General features: G+C 35.1%; 1 protein-coding gene across 10 annotated transcripts in view; it reads left to right on the forward strand.

Annotated features, from left to right (window-relative positions):
• Nucleotides 1-27,955, forward strand: part of CCDC171 (coiled-coil domain containing 171) — a 295,440-nt gene that overhangs the window by 65,588 nt on the left and 201,897 nt on the right. For all 10 annotated transcript variants that reach the window (XM_070495543.1, XM_070495541.1, XM_014843487.3 and 7 more), the window contains 3 exons: nt 7,010-7,102; nt 11,078-11,238; nt 15,181-15,319. In XM_070495543.1, the coding sequence (XP_070351644.1) occupies nt 7,010-7,102; nt 11,078-11,238; nt 15,181-15,319 (393 nt within the window). The remainder of the gene's footprint in view (nt 1-7,009; nt 7,103-11,077; nt 11,239-15,180; nt 15,320-27,955) is intronic.

The raw sequence follows: 27,955 nt of genomic DNA on the forward strand, positions 1-27,955 counted from the left end.
TTTATGGCCACTCACATATAACAAAGTATACTTACCACTAAAATAACCGTTATACAATTAATCAGTTTATGATGATTCAGTTCATTAGAATCATCTTTTTGAAGCTGAATTATTACTATATTGGTTACTTGTGAAAGTGTCCATTAATGGGAAATATCAGGTGATGAAATCTGGAAAAAAAAATAAACAGCCGCTTTCTATTTACACAGCTGTTGACATTCTGGGGTAAACTTTGTGCACCCGTTTTGGAAACAGTGCTATATAACTCACTGCTGAGAAATCTCTCACTCATGTGTACTTGCGTGATGTTTCCTCCCCTGTTCTCTTGATAGCCAGTTTAGTGGGCTAAATTGCATGTATCCAAGTTTTTCTGTTTGGTTAATTCCTTTAAGTTCATGTATACCTCTGAGCTGGATATATTCTATTTAAGGAGGAAAGGATGTAGTAGGAGCTGTTTTTGCCCAGTCTTTCAGCAGATTTGTTGTACACACGTTTTCATAACGTCTGTGAAGCTTGCAGCAGGCCATGGAAGCCATGGGAGCACCATTGCTGGGGAGAACAGAGGTGGTCTGCGTCTGCATTTTCAGTTCTGCTGCTGAACTGGAGTTGGCAGCTCATGGCCCGAGTTGTGATAAAATAGCACATACCAGAGTTGGACAGGACCCATCCGTCTCTATATTACCTTCTTCAAAGAATGAACACTCACTTTTCTCGAGTGGAGTGGATTATCTAATTGAGCTTAATGTGATTTAAGTCATAAATTAAAAAAAAGGTACAATGAACACGTAGTATTTACTGAAATAAAAATCTCTTGGCAGTGTATTGCAGTAGAGAAGGACATGACAACCAGCTAATAAAGGATAAAATCTGGGATCCTTTTGTGTTACGTGAAGAACTCTGCTGTTCATCGTCTTAGGGAGCGGACACGTAATTCTTGTATTACAGGCAAACTTGTATATAGTTAAATTGATCTGTGGTACATATGAATTTGTGCTGGATTTTGTATTTTGATCTGAATTCTGTTGTGTTTCCTGCCCTTGTTTTGTTGATTATATTGGGATTGGATCCTAACGAGACAGTTTGTGATGGTTGTGCTAGTTCTCTTAGGCAGTCTTACCGGAAAAAAAAATTCTGTGAACAGCATGTTGATGTTCCTCTAGCACCCTCTGCTGGATATAAGAATTAATTCACCAGACGAAAAGTTTAAAAGATAGATGTATTACGAGGGCTTTAATTTAATTATGTCTAGCAACAAAGCCCACTCTTGGAAGGAGTTTGTTTAAAGATTTGAAGATTTTTTTGCTGTCCTTTCTGATTAATTGATACTTTTAGTAATAATAAACCGTTTATAAATTTTTTTTCTTCTGGACATTTCATTTAAAACAAGAGGGTATGAAAATGAAGATGTGATCTCTGGTTTATTATTTCAACCTATTTGATTTTGGTCTAGGCAGGAAAAATAGAACCTCTTCTTGACTTTTAGAGTGAAAATCAGATAATTAATTAATGACATAACATATACATTAGAAATGGAAAGAAGACTTGAATTGTTGATTCTTTTATCTTAGAATCACTGAATAGTTTGCATTTTAATAAAATATAAGAGTATTATTTTGATAGAGAAGCTTACACATATGCTTTTTGGAATCTGAAAAAATACATATTAACATTCTCAGACTAGTTTCTTCCCTATAACTGCCCTTTATTAGCGTTTTGCTTGTTTTGATCCTTTTTCTCAATTGTCTGTGGGCTATTTCGTTGTGACTGGTTAGACTTCTGACTTATGGAGTCTAAAATGAGCGCCGGAATGCTGAGAAAGTTGCCTAATTCTTTAAGGATAGGAACTTCATCTTGTGGCATTTACATAAACTTTTTTTTTTTTAACTAGCGTTTGGACTACCTAGGGTAATGCTCATTTTAATCTGGCTAAACATAAGAATTTCTCTGCTATAGTATGCACCATGGTTCATACCTGCAACCCGTGGAGGTCCCTTGTTCTAAGAATTCAAAGTCAGCATTTAGAGGGAAATGTTTTTCACAAATCAAGAAGCTTGACTTAGCTTTGACATTGGCTTTGGTTCTTCCACTCAGGGATTTTAAAAAAATTTTTCATTGAGATGTGCTTCATATATCATAAAATTCACCCATTTAAAGTATACAATTCAGTGTGTTTTAGTATATTTACAAAGTTGTGCAACCATTACCACTATCAAATTCCAGGACGTTCTCATCACCCCAGTAAGAAACTTCATGCCCATTGGCGATCACTACTCATTCCTCCTTCCATCTAGCTACTGGCAACCATTAACACACTTTCTGTCTCTATGGATTTGCCTATTCTGGACATTTCATATAAATGAAATCATACAATATGTGGTGTTTTGTGTCTGATTTTTTCACTTAACATATTTTCAAGGTTCATCTATATTGTAGCATATATTGGTACTTAATTCCTTTTTATGGCTGAATAATATTTTGTTGTATGGATATAACACATTTTGTGTATCCATTCATCAGTTGATGGATATTTGGGTCGTTTCCAGTGTTTGGATATTATGAAAAACGCCACTATGAACATTTGTGTATAAGTTTTTGTTTGAACATGTTTTTCTCTTGGGTATATAAGCAGGAGTGGAATTGCTGGATTGTATGGTAACTCTGTTTAACTTTTTGAGAAACTGCCAAATTGTTTTCCATAGTGGTGGTACCATTTTACATTCCCATCAGTAGTGTATGAGATTTCCAATTTCTCTACATCCTCACCAATGCTTATTATTTTCCATTTTTAAAATTATAGCCATCACAATGGGCATGAAGACGTATCTCTTTGTGGCTTTGATCTGCATTTCCCTAATGGCTAATGATGTTGAGCATCATTTCACATACTTATAGGCCATTTGCTTATCTTCTTTGGAGAAATTTTTATTCCAGCCCTTTACCCATTTTTAAAATTGATTTGTTTGTCTTTTGTTGTAAGAGTTCTTTATATATTCTGGATACTAAATCCTTATCAGATATATGATTTGTAAATATTTTCTCCCATTCTCTAGGTTGTCTTTTCACTTTCTTCATAATGTTCTTTGATGCTGAGAAGTTTAAAATTTTGATGAAGTCCAATGTATCTATTTTTTATTTTATTATTTATTTATTTATTTTGAGGAAGATTAGCCCTGAGCTAACATCTGCTGCCAATTCTCCTGTTTTTGCTGTGGAGGACTGGCCCTGAGCTAACATCCGTGCTCATCTTCCTCTACTTTATATGTGTGACGCCTACCACAGCATGACTTGCCGAGTGGTGCCATGTCCACACCTGGGATCCGAACTGGTGAACCCCGGGCCACTGAGGCAGAATGTGTGGACTTAACTGCTGCACCACTGGGCCGGCCCCTATTTTTTCTTCTGTTGTTCGTGCTTTTGGTGTCATATCTCAGAATCTGTTGCCAAATCTGAGGTCATGAATATTCACCCCTGTATTTTCTTCTAATAGTTTTATGGTTTTAGCTCTTATGTTTAGGTCATTGATCCATTTTGAATTCATCTTTATATGTGATGTGAAGTAGGGGTCCAGATTATTCTTTTGCATGTGTATATTCAGTTGTCTCAGTACCATTTAACGGAAAAATGATTCTTTCTCATTCAATGGTCTTGGCACCCTTGTCAAAAATCAATTGACCACTGATGCCTGGGTTTATTTTTGGACTCTCAGTTCTTTTCTGTGAATCTATATGTCTTTCCTTATGCTAGTTTCACACTGTTTTGATTACTGTAGCTTTGTAGTAGTTTTGAAATCAGGAAATGTGACTCTTCCAACTTTGTTCTTCTTTCTCAGGATTGTCATGTTGACTTTTCGAGAAGTCCTTTAGTAAAGAAAATTGTTTGGCTTTAGTCCTGTGTTTCTCACATGCTTATGATGATGAAATTGCTTTTTTGTATAATAGCTAATAACATCCTATGGGATTAATATTTGGTGTGAAACTGTCCTGAGAAAGATGAAAGTGAGTATGAAGGGAATATTTTCTTTGATTTATCTTAATATTTCAACAATATAGGTAGGAATTGATTGATTTAAACTCCCACCTTCCCATTTACTTTTGCTGTTTAGGTATAAATGGCTTAATTTATTCTAATAATCTTTTGTTGTCAAAATATAATTTTGTTGGGTAAATAATGATACCAGCACTATACTTTCTCATTAACCTTAATACTTTGCTTTCATTGCTGTTTAAAAAAATTTTTTCATTGGCTGGCTCTGTGGCCGAGTGGTTAAGTTCATGCACTCCGTTTCAGTGGCCCAGGGTGTCGCTGGTCCAGATCCTGGGCGCGGACATGGCACCACTCATCAAGCCATGCTGAGGCAGCATCCCACATGCCACAACTAGAAGGACCCACAACTAAAAATATACAACTGTGTATCAGAGGGCTTTGAGGAGAAAAAGGAAAAATAAAATCTTTAAAAGAAAAATTTTCAATATGGAAAATTTCAATGACACATGAAAGTAGAACGAACACTATAATAACTCTCTGTGCCTATCACTCAGCTTCAACAGCTATCAACTTATGGCCAATATTCTTTCGGGAACCAACCCCTTACTTGTAACTCTCAGCTTTGATGATTTTAAAACAAATCCAGACATCATATAATTTCATCCATGAACACTTTAGTATGTATTTTAAAAAGCTAGGAGTTTTAAATGATACCAATTGTTATCACATGTAAAAAAGTAATTAAAATCTCTTAGTATCATTAAATATCCAAATTTCCTCATTTCCGGTTTTTCTGAATGTGTTGAGTCTTCAGACTAAACTATGAATATGTTCCAGTTTCTTCTTTCAGTGGATATAAATATCAGATTTTACCTTCAAAGAGATTATACTTAAAGTATCAACTTATTCTTTTGGATTTAAATTATCTTTAGACCCAAAAGGATCATATTTGGACTTACTGCTTTATCTGCCCTCTGGAAAAAGATCTTTTCTAGTGTATTAACTCGTTAAGAACTATGATTGACAGGATTGCACAATTGAAATAAAGCAAATAGTTCAGTGTAAAAAATATTTTTGGGGTTTCATGTTTGTGAAACGCAAAGTGGTTAACTCCCTAGGAAGAGTTGCTTCTTGACTATGAAGGCCATTAGTAGCAAGTGATATCTGAAAAGGCCTCTAGAGAAGAAGAGATATCTGTGTTTATGCTCTGCACCCTAACAGACGTTACGGGAATTACTTTGCTCAAAGAAAAGTGTAGTCTTTTCTTACTTATTTATAGACTGCTTGATTAGTTTGTGGATTATCCAGCTTTTAATTTATGCCCCTTCTTGTTATGATCCATTACCATCTCTGTCTGTAAACAAAAAGAAATGGTGAGAGAAAAGAGGAAAAAATCAAATTAATCAAATTGAGTGTTTAAAAAAAGCTTCACCTTAGGCTAAATGATAGAATAAACATAATGAATAGAAACTTATTTCTTGCCCAAATTTTAGCTAGGAAAGAAAATCAGATTAGTAATGTCTTTCTCCGTCACTATCCCACTGTCTGTATTTGACAGGACTCTCAGCATGGCTGTTCTTTGCTGCTGGTATCTTGAGACATGTGCAGCTGGTGTTGCCATAACCCTTCCTGCCCAGACCCTAGTAGGCTTTTGGTGATGACCAGTTCCCTCTTTGGGACTAGGAAGCCAGTGCTTCCCAGGGTTGCATTTTCTCAACAAAAATGGCATTCAGAAATAAAGCTCTTGATTTCTGCTTCTGGCCAGAAGTGGACTCTTGCCTGAAAAATTAATATGTTAAATGTTATCTTAGTGAACGTTTTGCTTTGTGAAAAACACTCTTAAGAGAATGAAAAGACAAGCTGTAGACTGGGAGTAAATATTTGCAAATCACATATCCAACAAATGACTCGTATCTAGATTATATAATGAACTCGCAAAACTCAATAATAAAAAACAAACAACCCAATTTAAAAAATGGAGAAGAGGTTTGAGGAGATACTTCATCAAAGAAGATATGCAGATGGGTAATAAATAACATGAAAAGATGCTTAATGTCGTTAGTCATTAGGGAAATGCAAATTGAAACTAAAATGAGATACCGTTATGTGCCTATTTGAATGTCTAAAAACCCCCCAAAAACAAAAACAGAAAAAACCAAAAATGACCATGGCAAGCGTTAGTGAGGATGCATAAAATTGGAAGTAATTTGGAAAACAGTTTTTCAGTTTCATAAAACATTAAACTTTAAACATGAAACATACTATTTGACCCGGTCATTCTACCCTTCACTATTTACTCCAGAGAAATGAAAGTGTTTGTCCATAAAAGACTTGTACACAAATGCTCATAGCAGTTTTATTTGTAATAGCCCAAACTGGATGCAACTCACATGTCCATCAACAGGTGAATAGATAAACCAGCGTGGTGTATCCACACAGTGGGACACTTTAACAATAAAAAGGAGTGAACTGTGGATACGTGCAACTGCGTGGATGAATCTCGGAATAATTATGCTGGGAGAAAGAAGCCGAACGATAAAGAGTACACATTGTATGATTCAATTTATATAAAATTGCAGAAAATGCAAACTGATCCATAGTGACAAAAAGCAGATTAGTGGTTCCTTGGGGATAGTGGTGGGGTGGTGTGGGCCGGATGAAGGAGTTACCAAGGGAGACAAGGAATCTTTTAGGGCTAATGGAAACATTTCCTATCTTGGTTGTGGCAATGATTTCGTGCATGTATATATATATCTCAAAACGGATCAAATTATACACTTTCAATATATATAGTTTATTATATGTAAATTGTACCTCATTAAAAAAGAAAAAGAAAGCAAGCTCTGGAGTGTTCTTCCCGAGTATGGTTTTTACCTGATTTTTTTACACGACTTTTACACTCCTACAAAGTAAAAAAAATGAGGCTATGGTAATCTAAAGTATTAGTAGCTATTTGGGAATATAGTGATCCATGTCCGCTTTAAATACCAATGTTTATGAGTTTTAACTTTTAATTTGTTTTCAGGCAACTACTCTAAGAGTGAGGAAATTAGAAGAAAATATTGAAGCAGAAAGAGCAGCACATTTGGAATCAAAATTTAATTCTGAAATTATTCAGGTAAAATGTAAACAAACATTTTTTTTGTGGGCTTTATTAAGCTGGGAAAAACCAGCCTTATGTTCAGAGAACTAAGGTTTTCATTTAGAATGGGTGGCATATTAAGACACGATTTCCTGTAGGGATGTAGTTGAGGAGAATCTTTGATGTATTAGAGGAGGAGTTGGCACACTACAGCCCACAGGCCATGTCTCACCCACTGCCTGTTCTTGTGGAGTTTTGTCTCATCTGTGGTGCTTTTGTGCTATGGTGGCAAAGTGGAGTAGTTGTGACAGAGACCCTAAGACCTGCAAAGTCCAAAATGTTTACCATCTGCCCGGTTACAGAAAGATTAGCTGATCAGAGTATTCTTTTTATCAACAGCCATGGGATGAATTTCTTTTTGAAAACATTTAAAAAATATGCACCTTCAGGGGCCAGCCCCGTGGCTGAGTGGTTAAGTTTGCGCGCTCTGCTGCGGCTGCCCAGGGTCTCGCCGGTTCGAATCCTGGGCGTGGACATGACACTGCTCATCAGGCCATGCTGAGGCAGCATCCCATATGCCATAGCTGGAAGGACGCACAACTAAGAATATACAACTATGTACTGGGGGGCTTTGGGGAGAAAAAGGAAAAAAATAAAATATTAAAAAAAAATGCACTTTCATTTATTGAGTGTATATCCTGTGCATATCACCTAAGATTATATTAAGAGCTGAAGATAAAAAGGCGAATGAGCTCCTTTTGGGACTTACCTTCCATTACCAGAAATACTATCTCTCTCTATATTTATATATCCACATCTATGTGTAGATAAATGTATAGGTGAAATATGAAATACTGGAATACTGTGGGAACATAATCAAGAGAGGGATTAAACCTGAGAGGAGAATTGAATGAAGGCATCCTTAGGAAAGTGTCCTTTTCCCTATGTCTTAGAGAATGAGAAGGAATTTGTAAGAGAAGTGAAGGCATTTTAATGGGGGGTTGGCAAACTGTTGCCCATGGACCAAGTCTACCCTCAGCCTATGTTGTAGAGAAAGTTTTACATAAAGTTCCGTAAGTCTAAGTTCCTTAATTTACTTTGTATTTTTTTTAAGACTCAGACTTTTTCTCTATATTAAATGTTAATTAATAGAATTTACAGTTTTACCTTATTGTTTAAACAGGTCTTAATATAAGATGCAACTAAATTTGTAAGAATTTTATAACAAAATGTATTTGATTTTTATCTTTAATGAAATGCCCCCTTTACCTGCAAAATTCTCAGACTTATGTATTTGAGTATGTCTATTAAGCAAACGAGTGTAAGTTGAGCTTTTTTTTAAAAAAAATGATTGAATCACCCAAAATGGCATCAATGAGCAATAGGGCTAAACTTTTAAATTCATGAAAGAAGTATAATTCAAAATGAAGTTTTTCATTGTAGCTATAATATATCACTGGGAATGTATAGTTAATAGGTATAAAAATGAAAATTATTATATGTGTATTTTTACTCATATAGTTAAAAATTCATATTTGATATCTAGCTAAGTGCTATGACTTAGGAAAAAAGCAAAAGTGGTATTTGAACCGTATATCTATAAATATTGACAAGTATTTTCAGTGAGGTACACCTAGTAAAATTCATTTCAGACTAGTCTAAAAGCAAATGAGACTACTAAATAGTTGTAATTAATCACCATCTTATCATAAACTAGTTAAGTGTATTTTAGAAGTATTCTGTTATTAAATTTGTTTGGATGCTGTGTCATAAAAATGAGAAAGTAGGGTCAAAAGAGTTGACTCAAAATCGGTAATTGAAGTCTACTTTTATTTTACTTGGATTGGTTTATCATTTGTGATTGAGTGTGCTTATTTTCTGAAAGAAGATAGCAGTATAGACAGAAGAAAATGTTTCCTCAATTTATAGGGTTTTTTTAAAGATTTTTAAAATTTTTTCCTTTTTCTCCCCAAAGCCCCCCCAGTACATAGTTGTATATTCTTCGTTGTGGGTCCTTCTAGTTGTGGCATGTGGGACACTGCCTCAGCGTGGTTTGATGAGCAGTGCCATGTCCGCGCCCAGGATTCTAACCAACGAAACACCGGGCCGCCTGCAGCGGAGCGCGCGAACTTAACCACTCGGCCACGGGGCCAGCCCCTCCTTGATTTATAATTTTACTTATAAACATTGGATTTAGACAAAACAGCAAAGAAAAAGTTTAAAAGACCAAATTTGAAAATTTACAAAGTTGTATCTACCTATTTTACTTCCTTACTTTAGAGTAAGAATGAATGTTTCAATTATTCCAAAATATTTTTGGATAATTAGAAATAATAATTCTGGTGATTGTTATTTGTATAGATTAATTTGTGAAACATTTTCATATCGTCATAGGCTTCATTTTTTTGGCGAGTTCATCTTTCCTAGCTCAGGTCGTCTTTTGCCATCCCCTGGGAGGGTTGTCCCATGCAGAGTTCACAGCTTTTCTCTGATTTCAGGCCCTTTGTTGTGCCTCTGTGACAGGAGCGCCTACCACATTCTGTGTGGTCTGTCCTCTCCTGAAGACTGTGAGCTCCACACGGGCAAAGACTGTATATCTATATTTTCATGATTATGGTATACATCTTGTGTACTAGCACATTGCCTGGCACATATTAAATGCTTAATAAGTACCTATTTAATTTTATTAAATAAATATTATCCATTTATATTTAATATTAAGTAAATATTAATATTAAGTAAATATTGTCTCAGATCTTTGGAGCAATGCTATAAAGTATATAGTCTGTACATTATTTTTATTGTTATTTACCAGTTACAGATGAGGAACTTCAGGTTTTTGGAGTTTTAGTAATATGCCCAAGTTCACATAAGTTAATTTATAAATCTGGGATTCAAACCCGTTATGGTCCTAAATCCCATTTTCTATCTAGTGTGAAGCATTTTTTTTCTACTCCCCTTCTTTTTTTGAACTTTAGTAAACTATTTAAAATTTTTAACTTAATTTTCTGAGAAGGAAAAATAACCACATAGTTAAAAAATCACAACAATATTAAACGATGGAGAATTCTTGCTTTCACTCCTGTCCCTCCCCTTGCTCTACCCTCTTGCCTGTTAATTATTCTTACCTTTTCCACTTCATTTTCCAAACCTTAGAATACGATATACAATGATCTGGACCTTCCTCTTTTCAGTATATTAACACTACACAGAGAGCTTCCTTTTTGGAAACTGTTCTGTAGCCTGATTACAGCTACATGTTATTCTTTTATGGGAATGAACTTTGTTTATCTATTCTACTGTTGGTGTATATAGGGAATCTAGTTTTTAAAGTATCCTATTATGTAAAATTTCAATTATATGCAAAAGTAGAGAGAATGGTAAAACGAACCTGCCGTGTACCTATCATTCAGGCTCAAGACAACCTCAGACCAACTGAGTTTTATCTATTGCCCTCCTCCACTCCCCACCCCCAGATTATTTTGAAACAAATTCTAGATGTCGTATTACTACACCCATAAGTATTTTAGTCAAATACTATTATTTGATAATAAAACTTCACATTTCTGCAGTAAGAAATCTCCAGGAATAAAGAGATCTATTAACTTTCTTAGGCTTATAAAGATGTTCATGTAATGTGTTTCTCATAAGAGAGGAAGAATACTTCCCTTGAGTTTTCAAAACCCACTTGATTTGTCATGTTTTATAAAAGAAGTGTCCAAATGGATTAGTAGGTCAGGATGAGGCACGTTGATGGGATGGGGTATATTGTGTCAGCTTCTCCTTTTTCATAGCACAGTTCACTCTTCATTCTTTCACTTGTCCTCCCTTCCGTTAAGCATGTGGAGAAAGAGAATAAACTGTCTTGTTTATTTTCCTTTTTAAACCAAAGCAGAAAGAAAGAAATGTTTGGATGAATGATAACCTGCTGTTGATCCGTTACTCTCCTCAGTTTGAGACTGACGCTAGCATTCCCTTACTTGCTTTCCTGACTTCTCTGTCATCTGGTAGTTACGGATTCGAGACCTTGAAGGAGCTTTGCAGGTGGAAAAGGCCAGCCAAGCAGAAGCTGTTGCTGACTTGGAAATGATCAAGAATGAATTCAAAGAAGTTGAAAGTGCCTATGAGCGAGAAAAGCATAATGCACAAGAGACCTTTGCAAAACTAAGTTTGTAAGTGTTTTGCTTTAAAATTCTCTAAATATCAAGAGGTTGTGAAACCTGTATAAGTCTGAATGTGCAGGATTTTAGATCTAACTCCCGTTAATGGCAGTGGTAGGTTGGAGGTAAAGGACTTGATGAAACATAGCTGTACTTCCCTGTATAGGTAAATATGGAAATGCTCTTTTGGATTTTGAAGTATCATGGCTATTCTAAGTAGTCTCAAAAATGAAGTACTTACACTAGGAAGTAAGTATATTAATGTATTTTATATTGTATTTCCTGATGTAATACAGTATCTTTAAAGACCTTGATTTCTAGGCCACCTAAAATGGTCTATGTGGAGATAGATGTTTCAAATCTTCTCAAACTGCAGAAATAATAGTCGTAGGAGTACTACTGCTCCTAGTGGCTAGCATGCATTGTGGCTCACTTTGTGCCTGGCATTGCATGGGTCCATTTAATTTACTTAACACCCTATGAGGCAGCTCCTCTTTTTTTTTTTTTTTGAAGATTAGCCCTGAGCTAACATCTGCAGCCAATCCTCCTTTTTTTTTTGCTGAGGGAGACTGGCCCTGAGCTAACATCCGTGTCCATCTTCCTCTACTTTATATGCGGGACGCCTACCACAGCATGGCTTGCCAAGCGGTGCCAGGTCTGAACCTGGGATCCAAACCAGCGAACCCTGGGCTGCCGAAGTGGAATGTGCACACTTAACCACTGTGCTACCGGGCCGGCCCTGAGGCAGCTCCTCTTTTTATCTCTGGCTTACAGATGTGGAAATTGAGGCTTAAGGAGGGTAAGGACATACAGCTAATAGGTGGCAGAGTCAGGATCTTTCTGACTCTACTAATTTTAACCTTTTTCAATTGAAAAGCCTTTCATCTGGAATGTTCTGTGGGTTGCTTTAAGAAGTTTATAATTCTTTAATATGTTTAAAAAAAAGTCGATAATAGACATTTTAAACCATTTCCCCCCAGAGGGTGATATGCCTCCCACTAGTAGTATATGACATGATAATAGGTTGGTACATTAGAGTTATGTATTTATTTTTAGTGTTAGTTTCTATTTATGACAAATAGATAATGGTTTTCCATTTATAGCAGTAATATAAAGATTCCTTTTAAAATACTTCATTTAAGTAAAGAGGTGAGTCAAAGAAAAGTATTATTTAAGTAGTAGTGATTATTATGAGTATGGCAAAAATCATAAAGATGGCACTTGAAATATTGAAGTTGAAAAAATTTAAAACTCTAACTATGATTACCTTTATTAGCAATGCTTATAATATTTTAAACCAGTAATTCTGAACTGAACTTTCTTGCTTCCTCTAGGATGACTCAAATGACATTCTGTGAATGTTGTTCTAAGGCCTTCTCCTCCTTTACTTTCTTTGAACCACTGCTTGAACTTGCACATTTATATATAAATATGTTTGAAGGGCCTTTATGTAGAATACAGTGCAGACTTCTTTACTGTTGCTCTGAGGTAATGATTAGGACCTACAAGTGAAACTGAAAGAAGTCAGACTGTACCCCCGACAATTACACTTTTCCAACAGTGAAATAATAGGCTTCTTTGGGAAACCAGTGAGCTTCCCTCATTGGGAAGTTCAAAACCGAGGGTGGATGATTCTCTGCCATGGATATTGAAGAAGAAGAGGGTCCTGCAAAGGTTGGACTAGAGGAATTTTAAGATACCTGTGAACGATTCTAAGATTTTAACCTATGTGCTCTTCTAATTTGACCCCAAAGCAAATTTTTTTCTTAAGTTTGTTTTGCTATTATTTGTGTTTTGGTGCTTGAAAAATTTTACTCAAGTTTTGCATTCCAATTATCACCAACTAACCACTTTTTTTGGGTAACTCATCTTTATTTTTCTTTATAGCACATTTTATTATATTCTTTGTTGTTTATTGTCTGTTTTCTGATGTGGAGAGGAACTTTGTTTTGCTCGTTGCTGTCTCCCAATGCCTAGAATAGTGCCTGGCACAGAAGAGCTGCTAACTGAAGATTTGCTGAATCATCAAAGGAATGAATAGTTAATAATTGTTTCATTTTTAAATTGTATTAGTTTATGTGCACCAATCTTTAAGTTATTCTTAAACTCTCTGACAGAACTGAAAATCTCTAATTATGTTCCTACACCTCAGAAAGTCTATCGTATGTAAGTTTTGTCTAAGAGTCATCCCTCCTGGACTCCTTTCTCCATTATCTCCATGCTGGATAAATTGTTATTTAGGCTCCCTTTTCAGTCATCCTGGGACTTCCCTTCACCATCATCCTTGGAATTTCCTCTACTTCTCTTCAATATTGGATCTCTTGTTTGCTGATTTTGTGCCTTCTTTCTTGTTTGATTTACTCCAAGTAGCTTCTTGAGAAAGTCCACATCAGAGGAAAAATTTTAAAACTTACATACTGAAAATGTCTTTTTTCGATCTCTACCTTCTTTCGTACTTCACTGGTTATTCATTCAGTTCTAGTGTCAAGAAGTCTGAAGTCATTTGATTCCTGATCTTTTGTATGTGGCCCATGTTTTCCTCTGGAAACTCGTACAGAGTGGCCACCAAGTCTGGAAACAGGCGACTATCTAGAAATGGTTTACTCATATTACATTATAGCACATGATAAAATAATAATATATATGAATTTCCATATTCTCTGGACACTCTGCAGCAACTTCTCTTTGTTCTCAGTGTTCTGAAATTTCATGATGATGGGCCTGGCATGGATTGTTTTTCATACATGCTGCGTACTCATTGAGCTCTTTCAATTTTAGAAACTCAAGTAATTCATTTCTGGGAAATTCTCTTGCATTATTACTTTGCTGATTTTTTCCCTTCCATTTTCTTTTGCCTTTTCTTTTTGGAACTTCTATTATTTGTATTTTAGGATTCCTGGATTGATTTTCTTATCTTTTCTCTACTTTGATCTGTTTTTGTTGTTCAGTTCCACTGTCTGGAGATTTATATAAATTTAGTGTCTAATCCTTCTATACATTTTTATTTTAAGTTTTAGCTACTCTACCTTGGAATATCCTTGATCTAAATGGGAATATACAAAAGGGTTGGCACTAGAATTGTCTGTGTTCCATTGTAGAGAAAGGAGTGTTGACTGTTCAGAGTAAGATCATGTGCCATTCAAAAATTAGCTCTTTATTTGGTTACGGCCTGACTGTAGTGTGGATTTGGTTATACTGCATCATCCTATCTCCCGCATTCCAGTTTAAAAATCATAGGAAATGGGTCTGCTATATTTACTGGGAAGACCTCAGATTAAAAATAATGGTAACATTTTAATTTGAATTAAAATTATTCTTTCGATGGATTACCTACAGCAAATTTTAAAGTGAAATACTTCCAAGCTGCCTTCATCGTATATCCATACAAGAATGTAAATACAGTTTAATACCAGCTTGAGGAAAATTTAAATAGGAAGGCAAATCCTTTGAAGAGAAATTTATATTTTTTACAGTGAATATGATTTGTGATTACTCTTGCTTTTGGGTTTTCCATAGCACCACACCAGTTTCACTTGTATGGACTTTCAGGAATAAACACTTATTCCATTTCTAATGTTATACTTTAATTTGAAAATTATTTGATGGGACTGGTTTCTGTTTTGAGGTGGTTTCTGAGCTAACTGAACTGTGGTGGGTGGGTTTTGTTCATCAAAGATAATGGTGATACCAAATCAACATAACTAAATCTATTAGCTTATAACCTTGGGCTTGGTACAAATATCTGCTAACAAAAGTGGGGAGATATTATTCTATTAGAGTCTTTCATTTAAGAATGTGCAGTTCTTTTTATTTGAAAAAATGAGAGGTGGTCTTTAAAAGCCTTTTGGCTTGAAAATGTGATATATAGTACATCTGCCACTTATGTTAAAGGTGTATAATAGGACTTGATAAAAGCATATTTGAAGAACCTGCTCTGACACTCTAACTTTTCAGACTAGAAAGAGAGTATTTCTCCCAAAACAAGAAACTAAATGAAGAGATCGAGGAACAGAAGAAAGTAATTATAGACCTTTCAAAGAGACTCCAGTATAATGAAAAAAGTTGCAGTGAATTGCAGGAAGAGCTTGTAATGGTAAGTATAAAAAAGAAAACCCTATGGCAATTACTTTATTGGGTCAAATTTGATGTTTAACAGGTTTTTTTCCTCACTACATGCTGTGAGATAATAGTGTGAAAGTAATTTTAGTAACATTGATATAAATTTTCAAAACTTGAGATGCTGCTTACAACGAAGATGTACATAATGAAACCTCTCTTCTTTGGAATAATTGGGAAAACTAATGAATTAGTGAAAACTCTGAATTATAGAATGTTTAAAATTTATTCAGGGTTTTTCTTTTTTTGTGTGTGTGTGTATAAAACAAGGTTACCTAGGTGAAGGGGGGATCAGGGTTTATAATGAATAGGTCTAATGATTTCAAAGACTCCCTTTTGTAATCGTTTTGTACCTGATCACTCTATCTCTATTTCCTGATAATCTAGCTTTCACACCATCACCAAATTTATCTTTCTAAAATACTGATCTGATCTTGTCACTCTCCCTTTACTTAAAAACCATTGATGTTTCCCTGTTGCTTTCAAAATAAAGTCCAGTTGCTTGTCATGTAATCGAAGGCCGTTTTCTTTGGGCTCCATGTTAACTTTTCCAGCTTCTTCTTTTGCCATCGTTTACTGAGTGTCTTGCTTCAGCCACATTAGAGTACTCTTGGCTTCCTCAACACATTATATACTTTCGTATCTTCCACCTTTTGTTCACACTGTTCATTTTTTTGACCCACATTGGCTGAAATGCTCCTTCTCTTCTTTTCCATGAACAAATTCCTATATATCCTGTGACTCCCCTCTCTGATATCTTGCAGTCTGGGAAGCTTTCCTCCATTCCATCTTTCCCTACTCTCCCATCCACCTAAAGTCAGAATTCTGCCCCTTCCCACCTTTGTTTCTTTAATACTTAGTTTAGCATCTTCATCATTACATCATCAAAAGCTGATGTGTATTATCTCTCTCAAGAGACTGTGAATGCTTTGAGGTTAACTTAATTCATTTTACATTCCAAGTTTCCACTATAGTACTTGGCTCAATAAACGTTTGTTGGGTGGATTTATTTGGTTGATGCAGCATACTCCTGCAGTTTCCTGGAAACCCCAACAGGGAGGGCATAAAGTGTATAGTAATGCCCTATTTCCTCTTTGTTTTGTTCCCCGCAAACATACCTTCCTCACAGACTTGCTGCTTTACTTTCAGTTATAGCCCATAACTCATTGATATCAGTTATTGAGGAAAATGAATATTTTTTATCCTTGTCAAAAAAAGCTGAAGACTGTGGGTTATACTAAGAAGAGGTGGCCAAACCAATGCTGCCCAGATAGAAAGGTAACGATGGGATGGAATGGTAATGATGGGATAAAATTAATACTCTTTATCAGTTTCAAATGATCCAATGTTATATACAGTCTCCATTCAACTCAAGATAGTCAATGTTTTACGAGTCAGGGGTTGATATCATTGCTTGCTCTGTGGTTGAATTTATTGTTGGAGTAGTTTGGATGTGGGGTTTTAGAAAGTTCAGAGCTCTTGGTGTAGCATACTCTGGTGCCTGTTCACTGTTATGTGCTACCCAAAATTCCGTGGCCCTCCCACCTCTGAACTCCCCGTTCTGAAGGATGAATCAGTGGTGGAGAAAAGCATGTCAGAGTCATTAAGCTGAGTCTTGAGTTTGGTGTGCTTGCTTATTAGACACTGTACTCAATAGTCTGGAAAGTGAGCCAGAGTTATAACTGAGATGGCAACAGCAAAAACACAATCAGCAATATAAGTTGCATGAATCTTCCTAATTTGAGCGTTCCAGGACTCCAGTGGCTAGATGCAAAATAAAAGAAGCTGGCTTAATTCACCACAGAGGGTATGTGCTTTTTGATTAAAAAATTTACTTGGTGCCAACAGGTTTTTATTTTATAACTTTTACAGTTTGGTGGAAGGTCTGAAATAAGGCAGGGTGCAGCTCACTAGCAACCGTTGTTTGATTGTTTGGGTCTTTGGCACTCATCCTGTTGTTGATCAGAACACCATTGTTTTGATCATAGTGCTGTAGATTGTAGACTGTTTCTTCAAAGCTTGATGCATTACTAAAAGCTGTTGCAGATCTGTGAATAGTTCTTTGCTGAAGAGCTAATGGGATGTTTGGAAAACTTATGCAGGTTGCAACCTAAGTGATTTGCAGTTTATATGGTTCTACCTAACTATTTATATATTCCTCTCCATTTTTTCATCTCTCTTAAACCCCTGGCTCTACGTCTTATTTTCTTCCATCTTTCAGTTTTCTTTTCCTCCTTTTTTTTTTTTCCCTATTATTGTCTTTTTTTTAGCTTGTTCCATTTTATGCTTCTTAGAACTGTTACTCTCCATCTCTTTACCTGACTATAGTATGAAATTTAATTTTAGTTTTTTTTCCCTCCCCAAAACTGCAGAATATAGTTGTAGATCCTAATTGTAAGTCATTCTAGTTCTCCTAGGTGGGATGCCACCTCAGCATGGCTTGATGAATGGAGTATAGGTCTGGGCCCAGGATCTGAATGGGCGAAAACCCGAGCCACCAAAGCTGAGTGCGTGAACTTAACCACTTGGCTACGGGGCCTACCCCCTATAATATGAAGCTTAAAAATTATTAAATCAAAATACTATTTCTTTCAATAGTAAGTGCAATGTTTTTCTTTTTGTTAAAAATTCATCACTTTTCCTAAATATATTTTTCTTGCACATATTCCTTTATTGTTTTTTTTTTCAACAGACTAATGGCTTTTGTGGGGGGGAAGGTTTTAAAAATTTCTCTATAAAGAGATATCTGTCAAATTAAAAGTTTTAAACCATAAAAAATGGAGTTTTTCTAGTTCTGCATCCTCAGGATCTGGCTGTTATTTTTGCTGTGAATTCATAATTGCTTTTGACTGAAGAGAAAATGACCCAAGAGGAAGCTTTTATCTTTTGCTTTTGGAAATGAGCCTTTGTTTTAATGACATCCCAAGATCTTGTGTACCCTGGTATGGCTTTCCCACAGTTATATTTCTTTTGAACATAGTAGTCTCAGTATTTTATAGAATATAGATGGAAAGCATAAATTACTTACAGGTAATTTTTCTCTCCCTTTGAGGTAACAGCTTGTTTTCTAGTTTAGGCCATGGTCATGGCTCTTATTCAAGTCTTGGTCTTTATTTTCTCTGCTGCATTGCAAGAGAAAATTAAAGCCACTTTCCTCTCTGGGTTTACTAGAGAGATCAAAGTGTTATTAATAATATGCAATGACTTCAGGAAGTTTTGAGACTTAAAGATAACGTGTATAATGTAGCATATTATAGCCTTTTAGAGCTGGAAGAGGCCTTAGAGATCATCCAGGTCAGGATACGCAAAGTGTTAATAAGCCAGTTGGAAAGTGATAGCTCCCCCATTTCAAGAAACAGATTACAAATAATTTTGTAGTAATAGTATAGGACAAAATATAAACCCAGCCAACTTTAATTGTACTTTTATATTAATGAAATTCCTCCTATTCGATGTATGGATTTAAAGGATACAATTAGTAAATGAATGGTATATTATTATTATCTTTAGTGTCATGGAATTAATAGAATTTCAACATAGGACATCTAAGGATTTAACAAAATTAATTTCATGTTCTGTGTTATACACTATTGACTTTGGCTTTAAAAGGTTTTGATTAAAATTGAACTATTAATTTCAAGATCTATGAATATAATAATGATTTAATCAACTACCAAATAAAACTGAATTTCTAGTTTAAGCTGCTTTAGTGATCATGCTTCTTAAAGTCCATCAGAGGCTCAAGAGATCCAGTTGGGTCTTTTAGTCATTACTGTGAGTTTTTATATCTGCTTCTCTCGAAGCAGGGGAGCTATCATTTTCAAATTGGTATTATTAGGACTTGCTTTGTGCTTTCTACAATGAAATTTTTTTAAGTCCATCATTTCTTGAGATTTGTTTTTCTGCCACTCAGTAATATTTAGTTACAGCTCTAGGAGAGACCATATATTGAAAAGGGAATTTTAGTTCTCATGAGGTTTTGCTCAAAGAATATTTTATTCTCTAAAGAACTTGTGATTGAAAATAGTCAAGTGTATATTTTTTCCCTATACTCTGGGGGCTGGACTGATTATATAATAATAGTGATTGCCAGCATTAGATAGGATTTTGGAAAGTGCTTTGATTGCTATGCTTTGTGGAAAAGTTAATGTTTCTTGATAATATCTTTGCTTCAAATGAACTATTAGGTTTGCTTTAGAAGGACATATTTCTGATTTTGCAGGAGGCATTCGAAGCTAATGGGCTAAAATATATTCTATTTTGAATTTTTACTAAAAAATTGTTGATTCCCGTTTTTTTCTCAGAATAGGGGTAGTATTTATATATAAGCATTGTTTTTGTTAATATAACCATCACTTTCTCTCTTAGTGGCCCATGAAAATTTAATACTATTAAATAGTATTCATCAAATGCGTGTTTGTATTTGTGTATGTAAATATTCATTATATGATTGGCTTCCTAAATTTATATTGTGGGCATAAAGCTTTTTGAAATTTATTCTTATATACATTACTGAGTTTTGAAAATTCAAATCTCATTTTTGACCTGTGAAAAAATAAAATGGTGTATGTGAGAAAGGGAGAGAGAAAGAGAGAGTGAGAGAGAGAGAGAGAAGGAGATGTTTTTATGTCAAGGCCCATATTCAGAATGGAAGGTAGTGTCTACTGAAAAATAAACTAATTGTAAAGCTATGTAAGGGAGGGTGACATTTCATCATGTGAGATAAGCAGTTAGGATCATAGAATGCTCATATCCTTGGAAGCAGCATAGGCAAGCAAGGAGGGAAAGAAATAGTAAACAGTTTTATGAGGAAGAGATGTTAGCTATCATTAATTTGATCAAGGAGAAGCTGCAGATGGTGATGATTTGGGAAGCTCACGAGATCAAATTCAGTTCAGCTGAGCAAGCTCTCCCTGAGTCCTTACAAATGCACTGGGTCTGGAATGGTAACAAGGTGGAAGATAGGCTGAAAAGGTGAGCTGTGGAGCAAAAGTACGTGATGTTGATTATAGGTTCTGATGCTCCTGTTTTTACTTAGAACCGCTTCATAATAACTTAAAATATATTTAAATTAAATATTTAAAAACTTACTTGAGTTCAAAAGTGTTCAGAAATTATAAGCATTATGTATCACTGTTTCAAAAGTTCAACCTATGTTTAAAGTTCTAATTTTATTTAAAAAAACTTCTATTTATTTTTTACCTATTATTTTTTCTACTGTTTTAAACCTTATTAAGTGTCCCTTAATTGCTTTTACTATTTTTTTATGGCTTGAGTCAACTTTTTCCATTGCAGTTCAGCAGGGCCCATTTGCCAATTTCTAGATATAAATGTTTTCATGTGCTTTTTATATGTTTCTTCAGGAGTTTTCATTGGAAAATTTTGTTTACATGCCTATCCAATTTTGATATTCATGGATGGTTAGCAGAAAAGTGAGGAATAAGTTTTTGCAGACTCAAAGAAAGATATGATGATTATGAAAGAAACAAAAAGGATGGCGTGCCAGGTTAAGCCAGAAATTCATTCATTTTAGCAATGTGTAAGATATGGTATACCAAGGTAGAAATATAATGTAGTTCTTTGTCATCTTATTTGTTCTTTCTGGTTAAAGATATTTTATAACGAACTTTGACTCCTTTTTAATAATACATTAAGGTCTGCTGGTCACAAATTTTTCTGATATTTCTTTGAATATTTTGATATTTTTAGTCCTCTGTCTACACAGGTTGTGGATTCCTCATGACTTCTAAAGTAGTCGTTGGTTCATGATGAGTGATCAGTAAATGTTCATCTAAACGTCATCTGGTTAGCCAACATAACATTAAGGGACTTGTATTCTTAGAGTAACAAACTCTTTATGTGAATTACGTCCAAGGCAAAAAGAAGTGAGTCCTTTTATCCTTCAGTTCTCTCTTTTAAACTTCCATAGATTTCAAATTACATGATTTGCTCAGTCAATAATTTAACATTTAACCTGAACTTACTCTTTATGTCATGGTAAAACATGTCAAATAAAAATTAGAAACTTAGTATTTTATCTTTGGTTGGCATTTTATTTTCAATCCAACGGTTTTGTTTGTTTAGCTGTAGATTCTGTTTTCATTCTAGAATTTCTTGCACTTCAAAAGGCTATTAAGAGAACTAACAGCGTTGGAAACAAAATTTAAATATAAGTCCAATCCACACTTAAAAAGAAAACCCCAAACATTTTTGCTATATGAATGAAGAATGGAAGTTTCGTTTATAAAACCAAAACAATTTATTAGGGGAAAAATATTTGTCAACTGTAAAAGAAGGACAGTTTTTCTGGTCATTAGCTTGTTTGTAAACCTAACTATTAAATATAAATAAATTTTCTATTGTCTATATTATAAGACTATTAGCCAGATATCTCTGTAGAAAGTTGTAATTTGACTAAGTATAAATGTAAGGGCAACTTTAAAGCATAGTTAATTCTTTTAAGCCTTGTCATTGATCAAATCTCTTCTTTGTTCTTTGAAAAAATTTACACCTGTTAATGTTTCATAGCTAATTTGACATTAAATCCAATTTTAAACTATAATTGCATTGAAATTTTAGCTCATCTTTCAGTCAGGATTGAGCCCTACACTTGGAAGAGGATTATTGTTGAGCTAGGAATTTAATTGAACCTTTGTATTAAGCTGACTCCAAGTATGCAATTTGTCTTTCTTTCTACATTTGTATTTCTGTGAACTTTTATTCCTTAGTATTGATGGGGACTTAACCTCAGTCAGCATGGCATAATATAAAGAACATATATTTTGGAGGCAGATTGATCTGGGTTTTAATCCCAGCCCTATCTCATAATAGTTGTGTGACCTTTAGTGATATTAGCCCTCTGAATCTGTTTGTTCATTTGTAAAATGATACTAATAATCTCTATCGTGGAGGAGTTTTGATAAGCATTAAAGATAATATATGTATTGACATAACAGAGGGTGTGTGTGTGTGTGTAACTTGTGAATATGATGCTGGAGTTCCTCTGGAAAGATAATTATGTGATAATACTAGGAGAATACTATTTAAGAAGACTTAAGAGCGATTAAACCTTTAGGATATTAAAATGTTTTGGAGGGAGGAAGAACTCCTGGAATGATAGAATAAGGAGCTGGGTGAGCCCTCTACTTAGAAAAACAATTTAACTGGTGAAAAGTTTAAAAAAATCAACACAACAATCATATAAATCTCTGGAAATTGTCCTAGGGCATAGTAGAAACTTTTATTGAAGAAAATCTACTAACCATCAAAATTAAAACCTTAGTGCTTCAAAGGACACTATCAGAAAAATAAAAAGACAGCTCATAGAATGGGAGAAAATATTTGCAAATCATATATCTGATAAAAGAGTTTTATCCAGAATATATAAAGAACTTTTATAACTCAACAATAAAAAAACTCAACTGACAAAAGACCTGAACAGACTTCTCTAAAGAAAATATACAGATGGCCAATAAACTCATGAAAATGCTCAATATCATTAGTCATCAGGAAAATGCAAATCAAAACCATAATGACATATTGTGTCACACATACTAGGATGACTATAATAAAAAATACAGGTAATAATAATTGTTACTGAGGTTGTAGGGAAATTGGAACCCTCATACACTGCTGCTGGGAATGTAAAATGATGCTGCCCCTTCGGAAAATAGTTTGGAAGTTCCTCAAAATGTTAAAATTTGAGTTACCATATGACCTAGCAGTTGTACTCCTAGGTGTATACCCAGTAGAAATGAAAATATACATCCACACAAAAACTTGTAGAAGAATGTTCATAGTAACATTTTTCATAACAGCAAAAAAATTGAAACAACCCAAAAGTCTGTCAACTAATGCATGAATGAATTGATGAACAAAAGTTGGTATGTTCATAGAATGGAATACTATTCAGGCACAAAAAGAAAGGAAGTATTGATCAATGATACAATGTGGGTAAACCTTGAAAACATTAAGCTAAGTAAAATAAACCATACTCAAAAGGTCACATAAAATGCGATTCCCTTTATATGATATGTCCAGAATAGGCAAATCTATAGAGATAGAAAGTAGATTAGGGTGGCCTAGGGCTGGGGAGGTTGGGGGGAAATAGGGAGAGATTGCTAACAGGTATGGGGTTTCCTTTCTGGATGATGAAACTGTTCTAAAATTGTTTGTGGTGATGGTTGTTCAACTCTATGAATGTACTAAAAACCGTTGAATTATATACTTTAAATGGTTGAATTGTATAGTATGTAAAAATTATTTCTCAAGATAGTAAAAAGAAGAACATTTATTAAATTTCAGTAAGAACAGTGAGAGTCTGTGGCATTTGAGTGATGACCCATTCCATGACCCGTTTTCTACTTCTGCTTCATGTTCTAGAAGCTCTACCCCAGGTGGATGTGGCCAAGAAGATGGGCCCTTCCTCTCTCCCTAGCTCCCAGGCTGGGGCTATGGTGTTATCCTGGGAAGGGCAGACTGCTGGAATTTCTCATCCCTCAGAGCCCTGTGTTGTAGCAACCCTATTCCAGGCAGGCATGTCTGAGAAGACCAAATCTCTCTTCCTCCATTCAGCCCTCACTTGTAATGTGGAAGCTCCCACTCCAGGTATAGCAGACCAAGAATGTTGGGGCCAATTCCTCCTACCCCGGAAGACCAGGGTTTGCAACCCCCCTAATGGTCACTTATAGATCAGGATTGTTCCTCTGGAAAAGTGGGTCACCATCTCCAAATCCAATGCAGTGGCACAGAGGAATGTCCAGGGGGAAAGGCAGGCTGGCTATAAGAGGAAAGAGCTCTGCAACTCTGCTTCAGGGGACTGACCTTATTTGGAATAGAGAACGGGGAACCCCTTGTTTAAGGGTGTTGTTGAAAACAATATGGATCTTGGTGAAGAGCAATTAAAAGGAACCTAGTACCTTATGATACAATGAAATAACAGAGCAGGCAGAAGTTTAATAGAACTAGAGAAACACAGCAAAGAAGATCCCTACTGGGGTCGCAGTTAAGTCTAGGGGTTGAGAAGGCTCTGTGCATGTGGTAGGCTGAAACCTCTCAGGAGCACTCAGAACAGGATGTGAGGCAGACTTGAAAACATGCCCCAAGACCCATTAACGCAGAGTGAAAGACTCACTGGCACAAGGGACCAAGGAAGAGAGGAGACTCAAATTATTAAAATCATGAATGAAAGAGAGGACACAACTATTGACTTTACAGACATAAAAGGAATTTTAAGAGAAACTGAACAACTGTATGCCAACGAATTAGATAATTTAGATGAATTGGACAAATTTCTAAAAAGACACAAACTACCAAACTGATGAAGAAGAAATAGAAAATCTGGGCAGAACTATAACAAGTAAAGAGATAGACTTAGTAATCAAGAAACTTCCCATAGACAAAAGCCTGGACCCAGATGTCTTCACTGGTGAATTCTACTAAATGTAGGAAGAATTAACACCAGTTTTTCACAAATTCTTTCAAAAAACAGAAGAGGAGATAACACTTCCTATCTTGTTCTGTGAAGTCAGTATTATTACCCTGATAACAAAACCAGACAAAGAGATCATAAGAAAAGAAAACTTGGACCAGTATTCTTTTTGATTATAGATGTGAGAATCCTCAACAATATACTAGCAAAGTGAATCCAGCAAGATATAAAAAAGATTTTGCACTGTGAACTGTGATCAAGTGGAATTTACCCCACGAATGTAAGACTGGTTTAACGTCTGAAAATCAATTAGTGTAATACATCTTATTAGTAGAATGTCAAAAACTAAATGATCATCTCAAGAGACATAGAAAAACATTTGATAAAATTCAGCATCCATTCATGATAAAGATGCTTAACAAACTAGGAATAGACAGGAACTTCCTCATACAGATAAAGAGCATCTATGAAAAACCTACAATTAACGTCATAGTTAATGGTGAAAGACTGAATGCTTTCTCTCCGAGATCAGGAACAAGGCAAGGATGTATACTCTCACCACGTCTAGTTAACATTGTACTGGAGGTTCCAGCCAGGACAATTAGGCAAGAAAAAGAGATAAAAGACTTTCATTTTAGAAAGGAAGAAGTAAACTATGTATTTGCAGATGATGTGATCTTGTATATTAAAAAATTCTAAGGAATATACACACACAGAATTATTAGAACTAACAAATGAGATTAGCAAGGTTGCAGGATACAATGCAAGACTGATACACAAAATCAGTTGTATTTACATACATTAGCAAGAGCAATCCAAAAATGAAATTAAGGAAATAATTCTATTTATAATAGTATTAAAAAGAATGAAATACTTAGGAATAACTTAACAAAAGAAATGCAAGAATTGTATGCTCAAAACTGCAAATTATTGCTGAAAGAAATTAAACAAGACCTAAGTAAATGGAAAGACATCCCATGTTCATGGATCGTAAGAGTTAATATTGTTACCCATTAAGATGTTAGAACTCCTGAAATTGATGTATAGACTTAATACAATCTCTATCAAAATTCCAGCTCGCTTTTTGTAGAAATTGACATGCTGGTGCTAAAATTCATGTGGAAATGCAAGAAACCTAGAATAGCCAAAATAATTTAGAAAAAGAAGAAGAAAGTTGGAGGAGTAACACTTCCCAATTTTAAAGCTTACTTCAAAGTCATAGCAATCAAGACAATGTGGTATTGGCATAATGAAAGATATACAGATCAATAGAAAAGAATTGAGAGTGCAGAAATAAACCCTTACAATTATGTTGAATTGATTTTCAAAAAGGGTGCCAAGTCAATTCAGTGGGGAAAAAATAATATTTTTCGCCAAATACTGCTGAGAGAACTGAGTATCCACATGCCAAGGAATGAATTTGAACCCCTACATGAAAGTTAAAAGGTTTATAGACTCAAATATAAGAGCTAAAACTACAAAACTGTTAGGCAAGGGTTTCTTAGGTGCTATGCCAAAAACACAAGTGACGAAAAGTAGATACATTGGACTTCACGAAAATTAAAAACTTTTATGCTTTAAAGGATACTTTAAAGAATGTGAAAATACAACCCACAAAATGCTAGAAAATTTTTGCATGTCAAATGTCTGATAAAGGACTTGTATTGAGCATATATAAATACCTCTTACAATTCAATAATAAAAAGAGAAATAACTCAATTAGAAAATAGGTAAAAAGTTTAAATAGATGTTTCTTCAAAGAAGATATACAAAGTGCTGATAAGAAGTGAAAAGATGTTCAAAATCATTAGTCAGGGATATGCAAATCAAAACCACAATGAGATACCTCTTCACACTCATTAGCATGGCTGTAATAAAAAAAGTGGACAATAGCAAGTTTTGGTGAATATGTGGAGAAATTGGAACCCTCATACATTGCTGGTGGGGATGGAAAATGGTTCAGCCCCTTTGGAAAAACATTTGGCAGTTTTTAAAAAAATTAAACCTAGAGTGCTCATGTGACCCAGCAGTTCACTCCTAAGTATGTGCCCAGGAGAAACAAAAATCTACGTCCACACAAAAACCTGTGCATGGAGGTTCATAACAGCATTCTTCATAATAACCAAAAAGTGGAAACAACCCAAATGTTCATCAACTGATGAATGGATAAATAAAATGTGGCTTATTGATATGATACAATATTTTTGGCAATAAGAATACAGTACTGATACATGCTATCACATGGGTCAACCTTGAAAACATTATTCTTTATGAAAGAAGCCAGTCATAAAAGGCCACATACTTTATGATTGTATTTATATGAAGTGTCCAGAATAGGTGAATCTATAGAAATAGGAATGAGAATGGAGTTTGCTTAGGGCTTGGGGTGGTGATGAGAGAATGGAGAATGGCATATCTTTTAGTGGGTACAACAATGTTCTAAATTTAGATTGTGGTTATAGTCGCACAACTCTGTGAATATACTAAAAACATTGAATTGTATACTTTAATAGGGTGAATTGTATTTCATCTCAGTAAAATTTAAAAAAAGTATAAAGTTACCATAATTAAAATTTTGGTACTGACAAAATAGAGAAATCAATGAAACAGAATAGAAAGTTCAAGAATAGCTGTGAATATGTATGGGAGCTTAGTATATGATAAAATTGGTTTGTGTAAAGGAAAACACTTTAACTCTAAGGAAAAACACGCTCCGGTATGTCTTCTCTCTCTACACACAACACTGCTCACACAAGACACTTCTAGTCACCAAGTGAGTGAGGATTTCCCCACACCAGGGAATTCTGCCACATCAGCTAGGTATCCTCTATTTTGACACAATTCTGACACTATGTACTTAGATTTTGTGTCATACTTTCCTTACTCCAAGATTATAAAACAATTATAGTTGCCCCTGTCCCCCACAATCCAGATGCCAGTCGCAAGTCCAAGTTGTTACCCGTGCTTCTGACCAACCGGCTGTAAGTCAGAGATTCCCACCACCCGCTCCTCAGGTTTGATCGATTTGCTAGAGAGGCTCGCAGAATGCAGGAAAACAGTATATTTACTAGATCACCGGTTTTTAATAGAAGGATATAACTCAGGATCAGCCAGATGAAAGAGACGCATAGGGCAAGGTATGTGGGAAGAGTCCCTGAGCTTCGGTGCTCTTCCTGGGCCCTG

This window comes from Equus asinus, chromosome 23 (assembly GCF_041296235.1).
Source record: "Equus asinus isolate D_3611 breed Donkey chromosome 23, EquAss-T2T_v2, whole genome shotgun sequence".
In the NCBI taxonomy this organism is placed as follows: Eukaryota; Metazoa; Chordata; class Mammalia; order Perissodactyla; family Equidae; genus Equus; species Equus asinus.